The sequence below is a fragment of the Carcharhinus amblyrhynchos genome, chromosome 1 (genome assembly GCF_965287045.1).
Source record: "Carcharhinus amblyrhynchos chromosome 1, sCarAmb.v2.hapA, whole genome shotgun sequence".
Classification (NCBI taxonomy): domain Eukaryota; kingdom Metazoa; phylum Chordata; class Chondrichthyes; order Carcharhiniformes; family Carcharhinidae; genus Carcharhinus; species Carcharhinus amblyrhynchos.
This window is the reverse complement of record NC_137324.1, coordinates 164,217,462-164,236,447: the sequence shown is the minus strand read 5'-3', so window position 1 is coordinate 164,236,447 and position 18,986 is coordinate 164,217,462. Positions and strand designations below refer to the sequence as shown.

The window sequence follows — 18,986 nt, the reverse complement described above, 5'->3', positions numbered from 1 at the left end:
ACATCTGGAGTACTGTGTACAGTTGTGATCTTGAGAAAGAATTAGAAGAAGTTCAGTGAAGGCTCACTCAACTGGTTCTGAGGATGAAAGGGTTATCTTATGATAAAAGGTTAGACACTGTATCCAGTGAAGTATAGAAGAATAAGAGATGATCTTATTGAAGCAAACAGGGCAGGGTTTTTCAGCCATACTGGCCCCAAGACCAGAAAATTCCCCCTAAAGTCAACAGATCTTTGCATGGTCCATGTCCCACCCGCCATGATTCATATGGTGAGCTGAATGGGAAAAATTTGCCCATCAGGTCCTGAGGAGAATTGACAGGGTGAATACTGAGGATATTTCCCCTTCTGGGAGAAACTAGAACCAAGTGACACATTTTAAATTAAAGGGTCTCTCATTTAAGAGGGCATTACTGAGAAATATTTAAGGAGAGAGCCATTTGTCCCTTTCCAGAGTACAATGTAGGCTGGGTCACCGGACATTTTTAAGGCTGAGTTATAGATTCTTGACTGACAAGGAAGTCGGAGGGTACAGTTCAGATGTTCTTATGAGAGGTGGAAAGAAAAATGTAGGTGAAAATAATGTTATTCTTTTGGAGCCTAGGCTTAGCTTATGGGGTTCGGTTAGCTCAGCTGGCTGGATGGCTGGTTTGTAAGTAGGTAGTGCCATCAACAGCACAGGTTCAATTCCTTTACCAGCTGAGGCTATTCATGAAAGACTTCTTTCTCAACCTTCCACCTCACCTGAGGTGTGGTGATCCTCAGGTTCATAAGATATAGGAGCAGGATTAGGCCATTCGATCATGGCTGATATGCTCCTCATCCCCATTTTCCTGCATTCTCCCCATAAACCTTCAACCAATTAGCAATTAAAAATCAATCTAACTTCTCCCTAAATTTACTCACTGTCCCAGCAGACAGGGTGCTTTGGAGTAGTGAATTCCATAGATTCACAACCCTTTGGGAGAAGTAGTTTCTCCTCAACTCTGTTTTAAATTTGTTACCCCTTTATCCTAAGACTATGACCTCTCGCCCAAGAATGCCCCACAAGAGGAAGCATCTGCTCCATGTCTACTTTATCCGTGGTTAAATTGCCACCAGTGGTAAAAAGTCTGACAACACCAGGTTTTTTACTGTGTTTACCCCAGTCCAACGCCGGCATATCCACATCATAAATTGCCACGAGTCAGCTCTCCTCCTCATGGTCATCTGGAGCCACAATGATTTTACCTTTTTTAGATGTAGGGTGCAATCTTACCTGCCACTCACGCCACGGTCCTGCTGCAGCGAGGTTGGAGAATTTGGCATCTAGCCAAATCTCCGTTCACTGTAGCTGGATGGGGAAATCCCACCAGCGTGAACGGTGATAAGATTCTAGCCTTAGTTTTAAAGTAATATTGCTTCAGTATCGATTACAATAAAAAGAATTAATATAATTTGTAGGGATATTACATTTGGCAGCATTAGCACTTACCAATGTCAGATTATGTACTCGATTCTTCTCCTCTACTAAACTCTCCAGCTTTTCTTTCTCTTCCAGCACTTCTTTCAGATAGCTTTCATTCTCCTGCGCTTCTTTAAGTTCTCTTCTGAGCTTCTCATTCTCCTCTTCCAGTTCCTCCGCTTGCTCTTGCAGGCTGCTCTCCGATAGCTTCAGCTCATGGATCCGTGAGCGGAAGTCTTCCAGCTTGTGTGCGAGGAAGTCTTCATTATCTTCCGCTTGCTGAAGTCTTTCACGGAGCTGTTCCTTCTCCCGGTTCGCGGCCTCGTCCTTCTCCAAGAGCTTCTTCAGGTCATGTTGAAGCACCAGAATACTGTCTTTGATTTGGTCCTCCCTCTCGGACAGGGAATTTTCCATGTTGGCAAGTTCCGTCTCGTGCTCTGAACGATCTTTCCTCCGTTTGGCGTGAGCCTTTTCCAGCTTTGCGAATTTTGCCGTTACCTCCTGCAGCTCCGTTCTCAAGACAACGCTGGTAGCATTCAGGTCGATCCTCTCTCTGTCCAGCTTGAAAATCTGGCTGTGCAGTGACTGTTCCCGTTCCCGCAGTTTCATCGTTTGCTGTTGCTGCTTCTGCTTGTAGTGTTCAAAGTACTCGGATTGCTTCTTCATCTCATCCTCCTTCATCTTCAGATGGTTCTGCAAACGCCAGAGTTTCCCCTTCAGCACCTCTTCCAATTTCTCCTTTTCAGTCAGCTTGTAAGGAAGAAGAATATAATGAACACACATCACAGAACTTTGCAGTCCCGAACTGTCAGCATCTCAAAGAATCATAGAATCCTACAATGCAGAAAGAGGCCATTCAGCCCATCAGCCACAATCCCGCACACGCCCTATCCCCATAATGCCATGCATTTACCTAGCTAGTTCCCCCTGACACTAAGAGGCAATCTTAGCATGGCCATTCAACCTAACCTGCACATCTTTGGACTGTGAGTGGAAACCGGAGCACCCGGAAGAGACCCATGCAGACACGTGGAGAATGTGCAGACTCCATATAGACAGTCAACCGCACCAGGAATCAAACCCAGGACCCTGGCACTGTAACAAAAGTGCCAATGTGCTGCTACCTTGCCACCCCTCACCTCATAATCATTAATTTTTCCATTTGAACATCAGTGCACATGAACAAGGTCAGGCACCAGCAATTGGATTGAGAACAAGTGGGAACTGTCAAGTGGCAGAAAACTAATAATTAAATCTTTACCTAAAGATTGTGATATACGTTAACTGAATTTCAAATGCTCATCAATTACTGTGACGAATTGAGGCACCAATCTTAAAGAGAATTCTGATGATTAAGGTACTCTTCTGAAAAGATGGCACAGTGGTTAGCACTGCTGCCTCACAGTGCTAAGGACCTGGGTCTGATTTCCAGCTGTGGTCACTGTACGTGCGGAGTCTGCACGTTCACCCCATGTCTGCATGGGTTTCCTCCGGTTTCCTCCCACAATCTGAAAGACATGCTGGTTAGGTACATTGGCCATACTAAATTCTCCCTCAGTGTACCCAAACAGGTGCCGGAGTGTGGCAATTAGGGGATATTCATAGTAACTTCACTGCAGTGTTAATGTAAGCCTACTTATAACACTAATAAATAAATTTTCTTGTGGCAGGGATAAGACAAATGAGGTTACAGATTGTGGTAGAATACAATACTGCTGTTGATGGGTCAGGGTACCTGTGACGATACTGTGCCTTTAAGGAATGTGTTTTAATTATGTTTCTCTGCAGGATGGTTCCTGGAATTTGTCTGTAGCTAGTTACCTTCATTGCTACTGAGGCAAATGTAACAGACATCATGTTTATTTTTAATCGAGACTAATGCAGTTTCTGTAGATTTAATGTGTCCCCTGGGATTGCTAAATGGAGTTTAATTGAAGTTGATTGACAGGTCTCATCATATGGTTCAGGACAGCTATGCTTCACAGAAAAGTCCAGCTTTTAGTTTCATTTTTCAGTTGCTGCCAGGAGCTGATAAAAGAAGGCAATGTCGCTTGCTCTCTCTCTCTCTCTCTCTCTCCAAGAACTTTCTGCAAGTTCCAATGCTAGGGAGCCTCAGAGAGTTGACCCAACATTCAAAGGGCCAATTACACAGCAGGTGTTAAAAGTTAAAGATCCAGCGTCATGTGAATATACTTGTTTTTTGTGCTAAGTCTGAAGAAGGGTGTATGGCTGTGGGATGGTATTTGACTTGGAACAACAGAGATAGCTAGCTGTTAAGGATTGTATGAAGTCATGTTTAAATCTTGTAATTGGTAAAAGTTATCCTAATTCTTTTTGTTATATTTTAACTATGTTCTTTAATAAACTTTGTTTGATGAAAGCTTCCTAGTGGGTCATTTGAATCATTCTTGGAGTGAAACACTTTAAGCTCACCACAATTAAATGTAAAACTTAGGGTCCAGGCTCACTTCACAAACACCTTGGAGTTTTCTGGTCTGAGTCTTAATACACTTCATAGGCACTTCACTTTGTGCTGCTGGATCTGTCCTTAATCTAGCACACTTTGTGTCACATGACATTACAGAGGATGTCCTTACTGTGAAGATGGGACTTGGCTCCATTAATACTGCACGATGCTCACTTTTACCAAAACACTCATGGACGGGCATATTTGTCCTCTAATTCTCTTGGTATCTCTGAGTCAGTTTACTTGCTCTCTTTTTAGCACTAAAATATCTTGGGCAAGAAATCCCCTGTGGTATCTTCATTTCTAACCAGATCTTTGATACTTCAAATAACAAAGCAATAAAAAAAGGACTTCTCTGCATGAAGAGCATGCTGTGACTCATCTGTGTCTTTTTACAATTCTTTACTCTTTTTATTCACTATCTGGGGTCAAAAGAAAATAATAATATAACAGCATTTTCTAGTGGGCTGGTTGTTGGCATCAGAAACGGAGACATTAACAATGTTTTCATTTATTCATCACTGACCAAATTCAGTGCTCCTTTCTGTCAATGTCCTATCGTGTTTCAGGATTAGCTCAGTTGGCTGCACAATTGGCTTGTGATGCAGAGTGATGCCAGTAGCATGGGTTCAATTCCTGTCCCAGTTGAGGTTATTCCACCTTTTCAATCTTATCCCTCACCTGAGGTGTGGTGATCCTCACGTTAAATCACCACAAGTTAGCAACCCCCCAAAGCCTACAGTCACCAGGGACTAACGCGGCTTTATCTTTCGGGATAAAACCAAAGAAAGCAAACAATAAAGTAATGGTGAAAAACGGACATCAGAAAATTTATTAGGAAGCAGACAGAGAGCCTGATTGCCAGCCTTTTGTTAGTTTAATTTTTGAAAAGGACAGTCACTCACATGCATACAAAGGTAGACACTTAACACTGACATTCAGTAATATGGGAAAATTGTATAACTCCTGGTACTGTGGATTCTTGTGTTATTTTCTAACAGTAAATTAAGATGTGGAGATGCCGGCGTTGGACTGGGGTGGGCACAGTAAGAAGTCTCATAACACCAGGTTAAAGTCCAACAGGTTTATTTAGAATCACAAACTTTCAGAACGCTGTTCCTTCATCCACTCATCTGATGAAGGAGCAACACTCCGAAAGCTCATGATTCCAAATAAACCTGTTGGACTTTAACCTGGTGTTGTGAGACTTCTTACTGAGTAAATTAAGAAATATGCCATCCCAATTTTGAGGGAGGTCTTGTGGTGCAGTGGATAGTGTCCCTGCCTCCGAGTCAGAGGCTCTGGCTTTGAGACCCAGCGAGTTCATAATGTGGCCAAACAGGTTAATTATTAATCAGTCAATCCTTCAATACTCCTAAGGCAGGCGGTAAGAAAGGGAGAGTCATCTGTTCAGCCTTCCTTGGTAAGAAGTCTCACAAGACCAGGTTAAAGTCCAATAGGTTTATTTGGTAGCAAAAACCACTAGCTTTCAGCCTTGCTTGATGCAGAGCTCGTGAATTGTTTCAGGAAAAAATAACCATAGAAACTGACATAAGCATGCAATTTATCTGCCTCATTCATCAATGGATGAAGGAAGCTTCTTAGCCTAAGTATTGATGATGGCACAGCTACAGCCAATGGACAATGCTATAGTGTTTGGCAGTACAATTGCAAATGGGAGTAACTAGGAAGATTTCTACGAGTCACTCTTAACAGCAAAATTACAAATGCCTTTCTTCAATAGACATCTACAATTTCGCTGTAAACACATATCTTTCTCTACTGTCATTCTGTAAATAAGATCAAAACAATGACAGAATTCAAAGCAGTATGACTCCATTGTTACTGCACTTTTCTTCTGACCATGAGTGCAACATAAAGCATTTGAGTATTCTAAAATTAGTAGAACATCATGTTCTACATATCAAGATAAGATTGATTGGAGTTATTTTTCAATTTGATTTCCAAGCAAGAATATTGACAGTGCCGAAGGAGGCCATTCAGCCCATTGAGCTTGCACCGACAACAAACCCAGACCCATCCCCACAATCCCACATATTTACCCAACTAATCTAACATCCCCCCTAACACTATGGAGCAATTTAGCATGGCTAATCAACCTAACCCGCACATTTTTGGATTGTGGGAGGTAACCACAGCACTCAGAGAAAACCCACGCAGACATGGGGAGATCGTGCACACTCCACATAGTGACCCAAGCGGGAATCGAACCCGAGTCCCTGCTGTGAGGCAGCAGTGCTAACCAGTCTGCCACCATGCTGCCCCAGCTTATTGATTAAAATGAAACAGGGCTTAGATTCTTCAGTTCATTTCTGGGATTTTTGTGACGATGGTGAGGTCCTCTGTCATGGCAAAATCCAGACCCGGGTCAAATCTGTATGCATCAGATATTCCAAAATCTAACTTGATTAAAGGCAGTTGACAATTCAGATGGCTACCTACCTCTGCGAATTGTGCATGCGCAAAACATTCCGACCCCCATGAAAATGGGAAGTGTTGGAAGGATATGAAGGCACTTGCGATTTTTAGGCAGTTCCACTATTTTTATCACAATGGAAAAGCACTCAGTCCGTGATAAAAATCTGGACCATCATCTCTTATTTGGCATCTCAAAGATTTTATAAGCATCTGGACTGGCATTTCTGAAACGCCTCAATTCTTTCAATGCCATTTGTATTGTGTTTACATTTATAGTGTCTGTCAGGTTTATTGTGAAAACACAGCTTCTACTTTTTTTTTAATTATTCATTCGTTGGACATGGGCATCAATGGCATTGCCCTTCCTTAATTGCCCTTAAGAAGGGCCACCTTCCTGAATCACTGCAGCCCATGTTCTGTGGGTTGACCCACAGTGCCGTTAGGGAGGGAATGCCAGATCCTAAGGTCAGTAAAAGCCCATGCCCAAAAAAGAGCCTTCATTTTCCCTTTTGATTGGATGGCTACAAAGCCTCCTGTCATCTGGATTGCACTCGACAGCAAATTTTTGATTAGGATTTCATACAGAAGTTTAATGCAGTGAGTAACTTTCTAAGATCTGCATGTAAATGCACAATTTCACAAGATACTGAATTGTATGGAGAAGGTCCAATACATACCTTGTGTGCTTGCAAAACACAATTGAGGGCAATTAATTCAATTGCCGTCACTACCCTCGAGTTAGGGGCAGTGGAGGGATAAGTTAGTCCAGTGCCTGTAACAGGTTGCAGTCAAATAGTGTCTACAAGAACACATGTGAGCTTTAACTTCAGATAAGGACAAGGTGTTCCTGGAGTAGGATTTATTCTGCAACTGTTTACAGTCAGCAACCAATGGAGCAAGTTGGTGACTTGTGCAGTGAGTACAAATTCATAGCAAATGTTCAGAAGATGGTGAATGAGTTCCTGATATCTACATGTAGAAGCTGCCCGGATACTGGGGGATGTGCAAAGATATGCGGGTTAGGTTGACTGGCCTTGCTAAATTGTCCCTTAGTGTCGCAAGATGTATAGGCTAGGGAATTAGCTGGGTAAGTATGTGGGGTTACGGGGATAGGGCCTGGGTAAGATGCTCTGTCAAAGAGTCAGTGCAGGCTCAATGTTTCAAATGGCTTCCTTTTGCACTGTAGGGATTCTATATGTTTCCCAGTTTTCTGTTGAAATTTAGTGAATCACCTTTGGACATCACAGACAAATTTCCAAAGACATTTTCTTTCAAAATTTAGTCCAGAGTTTTTAAAACCTTTTCCAGCAGAGTGCTGATTCTGCTGCTGTGGTTGCGTTGGGGTGGGGAGGGGGTGCTGCTGAATGGGGACTGTGGTGTCCATAACTGTTTGGGACTGACTCGATGGGCTACCTACTCCTTACCCCGTTCTACCATCAATGCAAAATCCTTATGATCTATTCCCCAACAATAGAGAATCATCATATGGGTGAAGGATTGGATAATTGACAATTAAAGACAATTAAAGACAGAGACTTCACAGGAGCAAGCATAGAGGAAGACGAGGGTTTAAAATGAACTTTACCGTAATTCTAAGACCTCTCTCAGAAATTTGCAGATTTCGAAGCTTTCCTGTCAGTTGTGGATCGCTGGCCAATGATTGCTGTGATTTGGAAGTTAACTCATTGATTTTATCCAGGAGCCTTTGTTCTGACAGTTCCAACTCTTGAATTCTATAAAGAAATAAAGGAACCAATAGCATATGGAGCCACAAGAAAGAAAAAAGTTCTATTTAAGTATTTTTGCTGGATTTTTATGTTTTTTGATTTGCTGAGAACATCAACCATTACCACCAAGCTGTGATACATCCAGAAAGGATGCTTTCTATGTTGTACCTGTAAAAATTGGTGAGAGTTGTAATATTCGATGAGGCAGTTAATGTGAGCCTTACCCTGAAACTGTCTGAATTAAAGTTCACATTAATTTGCCAAGTAGAATTCAGACACGTTCAGGGTAAGGCTCACATTAACCTGCCCCATCGAATATTATAACTTTCACCAATTTTTACAGGTGCACAACAGAAAGCATCCTTTCCTGATGTATCACAGTACAGCTCCTACTTTGATCAAGACCACAAGAGACCACAAAGTCCATCACACAAACCAGCCTCCCATCCATTGACTCCGTCTACACTTCCCACTGCCTCGGAAAAGCAGCCATCATAATCAAGGACCCCACGCACTCCATACATAGACTGGAATTTTCCCGTCTCGCCTGCCATGGGAATCGCAACGGGTCGGACACGGACCATGCAAAGGTCCATTGACCTCAGGCGGGATTTTCTGGTCTTGATGCAAGCGTAGCTAGAAAAGCTACCCTTTCTCTCTTCTACCTTCTTCCATTGGGAAAAAGATACCAAAGTCTGAGGTCATGTACCAACCAACACAAAAACAGCTTCTTCCCTGCTGCTGTCAGACTTTTGAATGGACCCTACCATATAGTAAACTGATCTTTCTTGGCACACTAGCTATGACTGTAATATTACATTCTGCACCCTCTCCTTTCCTTCTTCCTTATGTTTTTGGCTGTATAGCACACAAGAAACAATACTTTTCACTGTATCTCAGTACATGTGACAATAATAAACCAGGTCAAATCAAATGTAAACCATACCGACTTCAGAGGAGTAACTTTCCTCTTGCCTACCAATGTGATACTGCAACACTAACCATCCTGGCAGCATTGCTGAGTGAAGATTGACAAGTAGGTGCCTATCTGGAGATCTTTGGATTGTGCTGCAGCCCGGTGTAGTGGGTACTAACTCTCTGCATGCCCTCAAAAGGGAGCAGAGCCACACTATGGAACTGAGCCATCGAGATATCTATAGGTAACACACAATCCATTGCCTGAACTGGATTTAATTGCTGAGGGTGGGGTGGAGCTGGAGGAGAATTTTCCTGAGTTTTTCGTTCCTGTTAGTGGGCCTGGGTGTTGGCCATGGCAGTGTGTTGAGGGGGGTGGGGGACGGCGGCGGCAGTAGGTATGTCAGGGGGAATGGCCTTTTGTGATGTTCCACACATAAGGAATGTGAGGCAGCCTTGACGGACCATGTTAAATCCTTTAGTAATGTGGTGTATCTTCAAGAAGTCATTCCACAAACAGACATCATGGAACACAAATCTTTACTGCAGTCTTACTCGCTCCACACTCCAAGTGACAACTGCCCTCTCAGGACTGTCCCTGAGCATTTTATCCCATACTTGAGTTACCTGACCCATTCCCTTAAAGGGGTCACGCCCCAACATACATAACAGGCCACATGGGTTCCTTCTCCCCACCTATCAACTGTGTGTTTTGGCTCACATCTCCAAGGAACTGGATTCCACTTTAACTGCATCCATCCATTTCCCAACAAGCTGAGGAGGTAAAATTGTCAGCCTGAGCTTTCTTCAGAAACAAAAGCAGGGGGTAAAAATGTTACAAAATCACGTGCATTGCCTAAAACTAATTAAAATAGACAATTACAGTTCAATTGTCAGAAGAGACTGCCTTTTAATGTTAAATCTGACCCTTCTAGTTAAAAATTCTTCCGAGGCATTCGTCTGGCATTGTAGACTGTTGAATTTTTTTTTGTTATTCAAATAGCTCATCTACACAACCTGTTCAGGTGGAACAACTGTGACTTGTTTCATTCAAACCATAGAATTGTTTTAATTCATGCTCTAACAATCGTCCCTTTTAATCAATTCCACCAAAGCGAATCTAAAAGGAGTCCAGCACTTTGACTTAGTGACATTCTAAATTATGAATGTACTTTGCATTCCATGAACAAGGAAGGGTCTGATGGAGTGACTCTACCCTATTAACCGTCAAAGACACATTCACACTAATGAAGATTTTCTGGTATTCTTACAATATATTGACTTCCAAAATTCACTGAGCAAAAGATTCAATGTATTCATAAGAAATGATTTGAACGTAGTTGCTGAAGCTTTAATGGGCCATAATTTCTCATTTCATTCCCTATTCGTGACATTTCCAATTCCCTGCAGTTGCTTGCTTGCCATTTTGGAAGCTTTTATAACAAGAACGAAGAAGAAAATGTTATTAAAAAAGGGTGTAGTTACTGACTCCTTTCACCATTTCTATGTCACAACTTCAAAGATCTAGATTCTAGAAACTATTGTGATTTGTCCTTACCATATCTGAAAATCAGAAATGAACCAATTTTTTCAGGATGGTGCCCGGAGCGAGGCGGTTTCTTGCAAGCTAAGTCCAGTATACCTTCAGATTCTATCTTTTACTATCATTCTACGCTTCTCAAACATCATTAATACTATAAACCCTGATTTTACCAGCATGGCCACCTCTTTAAGAGGTGTCGGTTACTGCTAAATAATGTCAGAGACACCCAATATCCATGCCAGGTGTGCATCCGCTAAATAGCCTGGGTAGCACTGACTCGTGTTAATGAGCAAGTTGCTGGGTACAATAGTAACAGACCCATTCGATGCATTTCCATGACTTGTGCATGCAGATTTTTGAGGGTAATTCAATTGCTGTGCAAGATTTTAGCTAAGCTGCTTCCCACCCCCTTTGCATACCCTTTTTTCTCTCCCTAACACAGCACAGTAGCACTGTGGGACAACACGACAGCACATTAGTTAGCAGTGCTACTTTACAGAACCAGGGTCCTGGGTTCGATTTCTGCATCGGGTCACTGTCTGTGTGGAGTTGGCACATGCTCCCCATGTCTGCATGGGTTTCCTCCAGGTGCTCTGGTTTCCTCTGACAGTCTGGGAGAAGTGCATTGACCCAAATAGGCACCTGATTGTGGCAACAAGGAGGATTTCACAGTAACTTCCTTGTAGTATTAATGTAAGCCTACTTGTGATTAATAAATAAACTTTCTTTTAAAAAACACTTGGGCTGCCAGAAATTTGTGCTGGCCAAGGAACACTTCTGATGAAATCCCATTGCACTCTTTCCATAACTATTAATTCCCCAAAAACTCAACAAGCAAGTGCGGCTATAGAAGTTTGCAGCCTGTGTTTGATTCACAGGCTAGAATCGTACCACCGTTCACTCAGGCGGGATTTTCCCATCCTGGTGCAGTGACCAAAGATCTGGCTGGATGCCAAATTCTCCGACTTCGCTGGAACAGGCACCTGGTGTGATTGGCAGATAAGATCGCACCCAGAGGCTTTCATTTGCACCACAATATAGCTGGTCTAGAATCACACACTGTCTACAATCTACAAAGCACAAGTCGCGGGTGGGGAAAAGGAAAACTCTGTTGGTTGAGTGCAGCTGCAACAACACTCAAGGAGCTCGACACCATCTAGGAAAATGCAGCCCACTTTGTGCCATCCCATCCACCACCTTAAAAATTCACTACAGAGGCAGAACTTCACCTCCATTCCTTCACTGCTGCTGAGTCAAAATCCTGGCTCTCCTTTCCTAACAGAGCTGTGGGTATTCCTACACTCCATGGACTGCAGCAGTCCAAGAAATCAGCTCATCACCACCTTCTCAGAGGTTATTAGAAATGGGCAATAAACACTGGTCTAGCCAGTGATGTCCACATCCCATAAATGGACAAAAAGTAAGTGATTCAGGTTGTTGTGTCTGTACAGGTTCACTGAAATAGCTACACAATAGCTACGCTCTGGGGTTCATTCCCCTTAGCATCAAAAATCCAGCTACTGTTAATTCCAAAAGTCTTTAATGCATCATTCACTGTGTGAGTTCCAGTTGTTTGCAGAGATTTTTGGAAATCGGTCATTCTGCCTGAATTCCTGCACCATTTTATACTTCACTTGACAATGAAGCAGCGCTCCGAAAACCTGTGATTTCAAATGAACCTGTTGGACTATAACCTGGTGTCATGTGACCTCTCATTCTGTAATAAAGGCGTAAGTTTGTAAGATGTAGAAGCAGAATTAGGCCATTCGGCCCATTGAGTCCGCTCCGCCATTTGATCATGGCTGATGTGCACCTCATCCCCATTTTCCTGCCCTCTCCCCATAATCCCTCAACCCATTACCAATTAAAAATGTAAGCTCATAAAAGTGGTATTGTAATTGCTCTTACTTGTTTCGGTATCACCAGCTAATTAACAATCCTCATGTTCGCTAAAGTAGAGTAGGCAAAGTTCAGGAAATTTTTGTGATGATAAGGCCTTCCCCTCCTAAGAGCCCCTTAACCTGAACCAGTTCGAAATTGCCAGATACGCCCAAGAAAAAGAATTAGTGCCATAACCTCTTGTATGTCCTTACCTTCTTTGTAAAGCAGCTTCTGTCTTCCTGGAGTTGTCAATGGCTTGTTTGAGGGTCTTCTCAGACTGTGCGAACTCCTCCAATCTCTGGTCAAGGACATTGATTTCACGCTTATTGGTCGCCCACTCATTGTGTCTTGACCCTTCGTTCTTTGCCTCCTCCAGATCCTGCAATTGCCAGGAGGTACCAATGGTTACATTAAAGTTCAGCACATCCATTCCATCTTTTCTGGGTGAGATAATATGATAACTAATCTCCTTCACTTTATCATCCAGGGAATCCATACGAAGATAAAACAATGCTGTCTTTCACTGGGGCCAAGTGAACCCAAGAAATGTCGCACTACTGAAAATACTTCAGTCTTCAGATGGAATAGATATTTTCACATTGAGACAGTCTCTGTTGGGTTAATTGCAGTGACCAGCTGCTCGAATAGTATCTCCACAATACGGTGAAGAGTCATTTATTTATTCATGATAAAAGGACCTTACTGTTAGTTCCATTGGACAAAGTGGCCATGTAATATTGATGGAACACTCTAATGTTACAGCTCCAAAGAACTGCAACAATGGCATCGCATCAGGATACCTTCGCATTAGATTCACACACAAAGTGCTTCCAATGTTGTCTCAGTCCTATGGGGGAACACTGAGTAGCCAACCTTTAAAACTAAGTCTTACAAAAATGAAAATGTTTCTCTGACCCAGGTTTTTGTGACAAAGAATTTCAATGATTTTAAAGTCCTTCTTGATCTTTTGTGTAATGTTTTGTACGATAAGACTCCAAATACAAGGGCTGACTACAAATATTGGCATAATACTATTGATAATCTATTTTCATTGATTGCACAAACAAAACATGGATCTTCATTGTCTGGTCTCAGGCTGAAGGTTACAACTGACACTTCCTTTTGGTTTTGAGGATGAATGTGCTGAACCTCCTGGATAAAGGCAAGATACTGTGGGTGCTGTAATCTGAAACTCCCTCCCAGGACCAGGATAGAGTCCTCCTTCATCCTCACTTTTCACTCCACCTGTCTCCGCATTCAAAGGATCATTGTCCACCATTTCCACCAACTCCAGCATGATGCCACCACTCGACACATCTTGCCCTCACTCCCCCTGTCCACATTCTGCAGAGACCGTTCTCTCTGGGACATTCTGATCCACTCCACCATCACACCCAACACCTCACCCTCTGCCCACAACACCTTCCCATGCAATCGTAGAAGGTGCAACACCCGCCCCTTCACCCCCTCCCTGCTCACTATCTCTGGTCCCAAACACTCTTTTCAGGTGAAGCAGTGCTTCCCATGCACTATAAGAGCTCCGACGAAGGGTCATCCTGACTTGAAACATTGGCTGTATTCTCTCTCTGCAGATGCTGTCAGACCTGCTGAGTTTTTCCAGCATTTTCTGTTGGTGTTGTGCTTAACCTCTCATCTTCTGTTGCCAGATAAACATGAACTTTGCACTGTATTTTTGAAAAAGACAAATGTCAGTGAGGGGATTTTCTTGTAAGAAGAATAAATAGCGGATGATGTAGGCTCAGATGATGTTGAGCCTATTTGGTTGGAGGTTAAAAACAGCAAAAGAAGGAAGACATTGTTAAGAGCAGTGTACAGATCCCCAAACAGTAGCCATACTGTAGGAAAGGGTGGGCAGGACTCAGTTTAATAGCTCATCTATACAATGTAAACTCTGAAAATGCAATACTCCCATAGCATTACTCTTAAGGATGTTACAGTGGCCAGGGACCCGGGTGTGTGGAATTTGCATGTTCTCACTGTGCTGCATTGGTTTCCTCCGTGTGCTCTGGTCTCCTCCCACAGTCCAAAAATGTGCAGGTCGGGTGGATTGGCCATGCTAAATTGCCCCAAGATGTGTGGATTAGGTGGATTAGCCATGGTAAGTGCATGGGGTTACAGGGATGGGGCAGGGGGAAGAGAGCCTGGGTAAGATACTTTGTCAGAGTCAGTGCAGACTCAATGGGCCAAATGGCCTCTTCTGCCCTGCAGGGATTCAATGAGTAATAGCCTAGATGTTGTGCTGTACTGCAGGACTTGACAACACAACCTGCTGACTCAGGCAAGAGCCATGGCTGACACCCATAATATATTTTCACACCTTTCTGACATTGATGGTGACAAGTACGTTAATGTTTAATTGGTTTGGTGAAGATATATAAAGTTGGTACAGCTGGTGTCAAGTAGTGTAAAATACAGCAACAAAAAATTGTCGTGGCTAACACAGATGGCATCTGCGTGCAGGGTTTACACGCAATGAAGTCAAATGCTAATTAATTCAATTTAAAACATTCATGTAAACAGTGCTACAGAAACACTTGCTGAAGAAACTTATTAAATTCATTATTTCAACACCTGTCTTAACATTTATAACCACAGAGTTTGTACTTTAGGACGAAAACAAGTTAGAAGACAATGGTGCCCCGATTCAGTTTGACTGTTCTTGTGTAAAGTAAGAACTTAGTGCAAATTTGGATAAATCCTCAATGAATGTTGTTGACTTTATTTTAACACAATGAAGCCAAGCTCGCAGTTTCACAGATTCTTGTAAGAAGGTCAAAGTTTATCTGTCAGAGGCCAATAAAGAAGCCTTTGCAGGGATAAGATGCTAATTGACGGAAAATTAAATTGTCCTAGAAAAAATGGAGTCCCGATAGAAGATATCGGAGTGGCAGGCTGAAGTCCCACCCACCCTTTGCTCAAATACTGTTATATCTCTAACTTTTCCAGTTCTGATTAAAGTGAACAGATCTGTAACATCAACACTGTTTGTCTCCACAGATGCTGCCATCGCCTTCTGACTATTTCCAGCTTTTTCAGATTACCAGAGTCTGCACTATTCTGCTTTTCACTTAAGATAAATTCTCTCTAATTTGGGGGTCTTCAGGACCCTGACCTCGGAACCCAGGCTGACACCAGTTCCACTGGAACGGACATGGGTGAACCCCTTCACAAATGAACCATAGGTTGCACAAAGCGTGAAGTCAGCGGAGTTAAGAAGCATCCACGAATGCAAGCACACTCCTCTGCGCAAAATTTAGGGCAGCACAGTGGCATAGTGGTTAGCACTACTGCCTCACAGCACCAGGGACGCAGGTTGACCCAGGGACCCAGGACCCGGCCTCGGGTGACTGTATAGAGTTTGCACATTCTCCCTGTGACTGCATGGGTTTCCTCCCACAGCACAAAGATGTGCCTGTTAGGTGAACTGGCCATGCTAAATTGTTACTTAGTGTCCCAAGATGTGAAGGTTAGGTGGATTGGCCATGGTAAACAAAAATGTCCCTTAATGTCCCAAATGTGTAGGTTAGGTGGATTGGAAAATGTGTGGGGTTTTAGGGGCAGGACAGTGTAAGATACGCTGGCAGAGACTTGGTGCAGACTTGATGGGCCAAATTACCTCCTTTTGCACTGTAGCGATTCTACTCTAGAAATTGGAAACCAGTCAGATTCAAAGTCTGACTCAAGTTACCGACCCCCTCCCAGGATATGTCACTGCCCTCGCAATCCCAGGGAATGTCACACCTACCTGTTCCAAAGCTTGAATCCTCTCCAGCAGCATGGTGTGCTCCTCTTGCAACAGTCTTAGAGCTGCCTCTTTACTGTGCAACTCTCCCTTCAACGTGTGGGAGAGCTGGCATCCCTCTTTAACCGCGGCCTGCAGAGACATGACTAACTGAGACTCTTCAACAAGCTGAGCTTCCAGCGCCGCCTTCTCCTGCCGCATACTGCTTTCAACCTTCCTGATCTCGCATTGCTTCTCCTCCAAGGCCTCCTCAAGTTTCCTCCGAAGGCTCTTCACGTTCGCCTCAGAAACGTCAAACTCTTTCATCCTTTTTTTCAGCTGCGTTTCCAGGCTGTGCTTGGCTGCCTGACAGGCAGACTCTTTGAGCTCCAGCTCTTCAATCTTGCTGTTGAGCTCCGCCGTCACACTTGCCAGTTCCTTCTTCTTCAAAGAGCCCAGCTCATCAAACTCGCTGATCTTCCTCTGAAGTTGCCCTTCCAAGGTGGTTTTCGCAACTTCCAACTCTTTAATCCTATCTCGCTGGCACTTGGCTTCAAATTTCACTTCTCTTTCCACTTTCTCGAGGTGAGAGCATTTGGTTTTCCAGCGGTGAATCTCCTCACTCATCCCGCGCTGCCTGGTGCCCATTTCTTCGTTGCGCTGCGCCAACCTCCTTTGGGTCTCCTCCATTTCTTTCAGCAAGGACTCCTGCTTGGAGATCCTGGCCTGGTGCTTCTCCTCCGTCTCTTCTTTCATGCTGATGAGCTTCTCCATGCGGGCGATCTTTTCCTGCAGCATCTTGGTCTCCCCTTGCTGCAGATCTCCCGCCATCTCTTCTAGCATCCTGTTTCTCTCCAGCAGCTTCCTGTTGACTTCTTCTTGCTGCCTCTGTTGCTCCTGCAGTCGGGTGACCTCGTCCTCCCACCTTTCCACTTCATCCTTCAAGTCTTCCAGCTCTTTGCTCTTGTCGTTCAGCTCCGTTTCGAACCTGCTCCTCATCTTCACAATCAAGCCAGCCTTGTCCACTTCGGCCTCCACCATTCTGCTCAACTCTGCCTCCAGCTGCCTCTTTTCCTCGAGAATCTCTGGAGTAAGTTGCTGCCTTTCCTGGAGGCCCTTCTCTGCCTCCCTGATGCCCTCCTTGAGTTCTTCCAGCGCCTGCAAAGTCTTCTGCAGGGCGTCATCTTTTTCTTCCAACTGTTTGCGAAGACTTTTAATCTTGCCAGTTTGCTTCCTTTCCACCTGTTTAAACTGCTCGTTCAGCTGCTGCTCAAGATCTTCCCAATCCCGCACGGTCTTTTCCAGATCCGCACATTGCTTCTTAAATTTTAACTCGCTCTCCACCCTCTCTTCCAAGTCCATCCTCAGTTTGGCAATCTTCGATTCGAGGCCCTCTCTGGCCTCGTCCGCCTCCCCCATTCTGTGGAGCAGCTCCTTGTTGATTGCCTCGAGTTGGGAGTGGGCTTCGTCCCGCTGTCTGATCTCTTCCAGCAACATTTTGACATGCTCCTGGTACTCTTCCTCCGAGCTCTCCTTCTCCTTCTGCAGCTGCTCGACTTGGCCGTACCTCTCCTCCAGCCGCCTTTCCACCTCCTCCTTCTGCTTCGTCAACTGATCCAGCTTGGCACAGCGTGAGCTCAGCAGCCTCTGAGCCTCCTGGTTTTGCAGCAGTTGCCCTCGGAGTTCTTCCACCGTGTCCGTCAGCTCCTTCTCGCTCATCTCCTTGATCTTTAGCAGCCCTTCTAGATTTCTGAGGCTCTGGAGCAGCTCTGTTTTGGCACCCGGTTTGCTTTCAGCCTCCTCATCGCTGCTACGAGACTCCAGTGAGTCCAGTTCCCTCACTGAGGCCAGTCTGCCTTTGAGGGCATCACATTCGAATTGAAGTCGATGATACGAAAGCTCCATCTCATTCAACTTTTTCCTTAAAGCCACAGACTCCCTCTCGTACTCCCTCAATTTATCTTCCAAAATCTGCTGATTGTCCACGTTTTCCCTGAGCCCCGGCTCTGCCGAGCTGTGCAAGTTCTGTAATTTTAAAATATGATCTTCAAGTTCTGCTATCCTGCCACCACTGTGTTTGTTTTCTTCCTTTAATTGTATGAGTTGCTCTGCTAAGGTCTGGTTATTTAAATCTGCCGTCTCCCCCAGAAGAGACTCCAAATGTGCTCCTCCCTTCGGTTCTGTGGGAGTCATCGGTTCTGTGTGTGGTTCCTCAGAAATGTGTGGCTCCTTTAATTGCATCCTGCTGTTATCTTCACCATCTTGCCCGTTCCCCTTATCGCTCTGCACTTTTATAAGTTTGCTCCCCATCATTTCTAAATCATTCAGGTGTATATATATATATATTTTATTAAAATTTTTGTCCAATTCCTAGATCGTTTAAAATCAAATTGTCGTCAGGAAGATCTTCCTCCTCAGTAAGTAGATAAATATTGGAAAGTTTTGAATGGCATCTTCCAATGTGGACATAACATGTGCACGTGGGTCTATTTTCTCCTTGTGTTCTGGTTTGTCCTTTGTAGAAGCTTGGAATTTGGTCAATGCCTCCACGTCAATGTATGCATTTTGCTTTGTACACTTTGAAATTTGCTCTGTCCGCTTAGTTTTATCTTCTGTGAGCTCTCCTGCAGTCTAATGATAAAGATAATGTAAAAATTGCAGATGAAAGGATTATTAAATAGAGGTTAAATCTTGTACTCTTATAAAGCCACATGGGCATTTTTCTACTCAGTATTAACTTTACAGCCCAAGTTTATTAACTTTCCTTCTCCACACCTACTAATGACACTAACTCATGCTGCATTGCTCTTCACATGTTCTTATTCTTCA

The 18,986-nt window shown here is 43.7% G+C and overlaps 1 protein-coding gene across 4 annotated transcripts in view; it reads right to left on the bottom strand.

Annotated features, from left to right (window-relative positions):
• LOC145346972 (uncharacterized) overlaps window positions 1-18,986 on the bottom strand; it is a 464,774-nt gene that overhangs the window by 83,577 nt on the left and 362,211 nt on the right. For 3 of the 4 annotated variants that reach the window (XM_080194853.1, XM_080194862.1, XM_080194868.1), the window contains exons 1-4: window positions 16,182-18,547; window positions 12,628-12,794; window positions 7,935-8,082; window positions 1,474-2,193 (exon numbers count right to left, since the gene is read on the bottom strand). In XM_080194853.1, the coding sequence (XP_080050979.1) occupies window positions 1,474-2,193; window positions 7,935-8,082; window positions 12,628-12,794; window positions 16,182-18,470 (3,324 nt within the window). In that variant the 5' untranslated portion in view covers window positions 18,471-18,547. Of the gene's footprint in view, window positions 1-1,473; window positions 2,194-7,934; window positions 8,083-12,627; window positions 12,795-16,181; window positions 18,548-18,986 lie in introns of those variants that run through there. The other variant, XM_080194876.1, reaches the window with a different exon arrangement.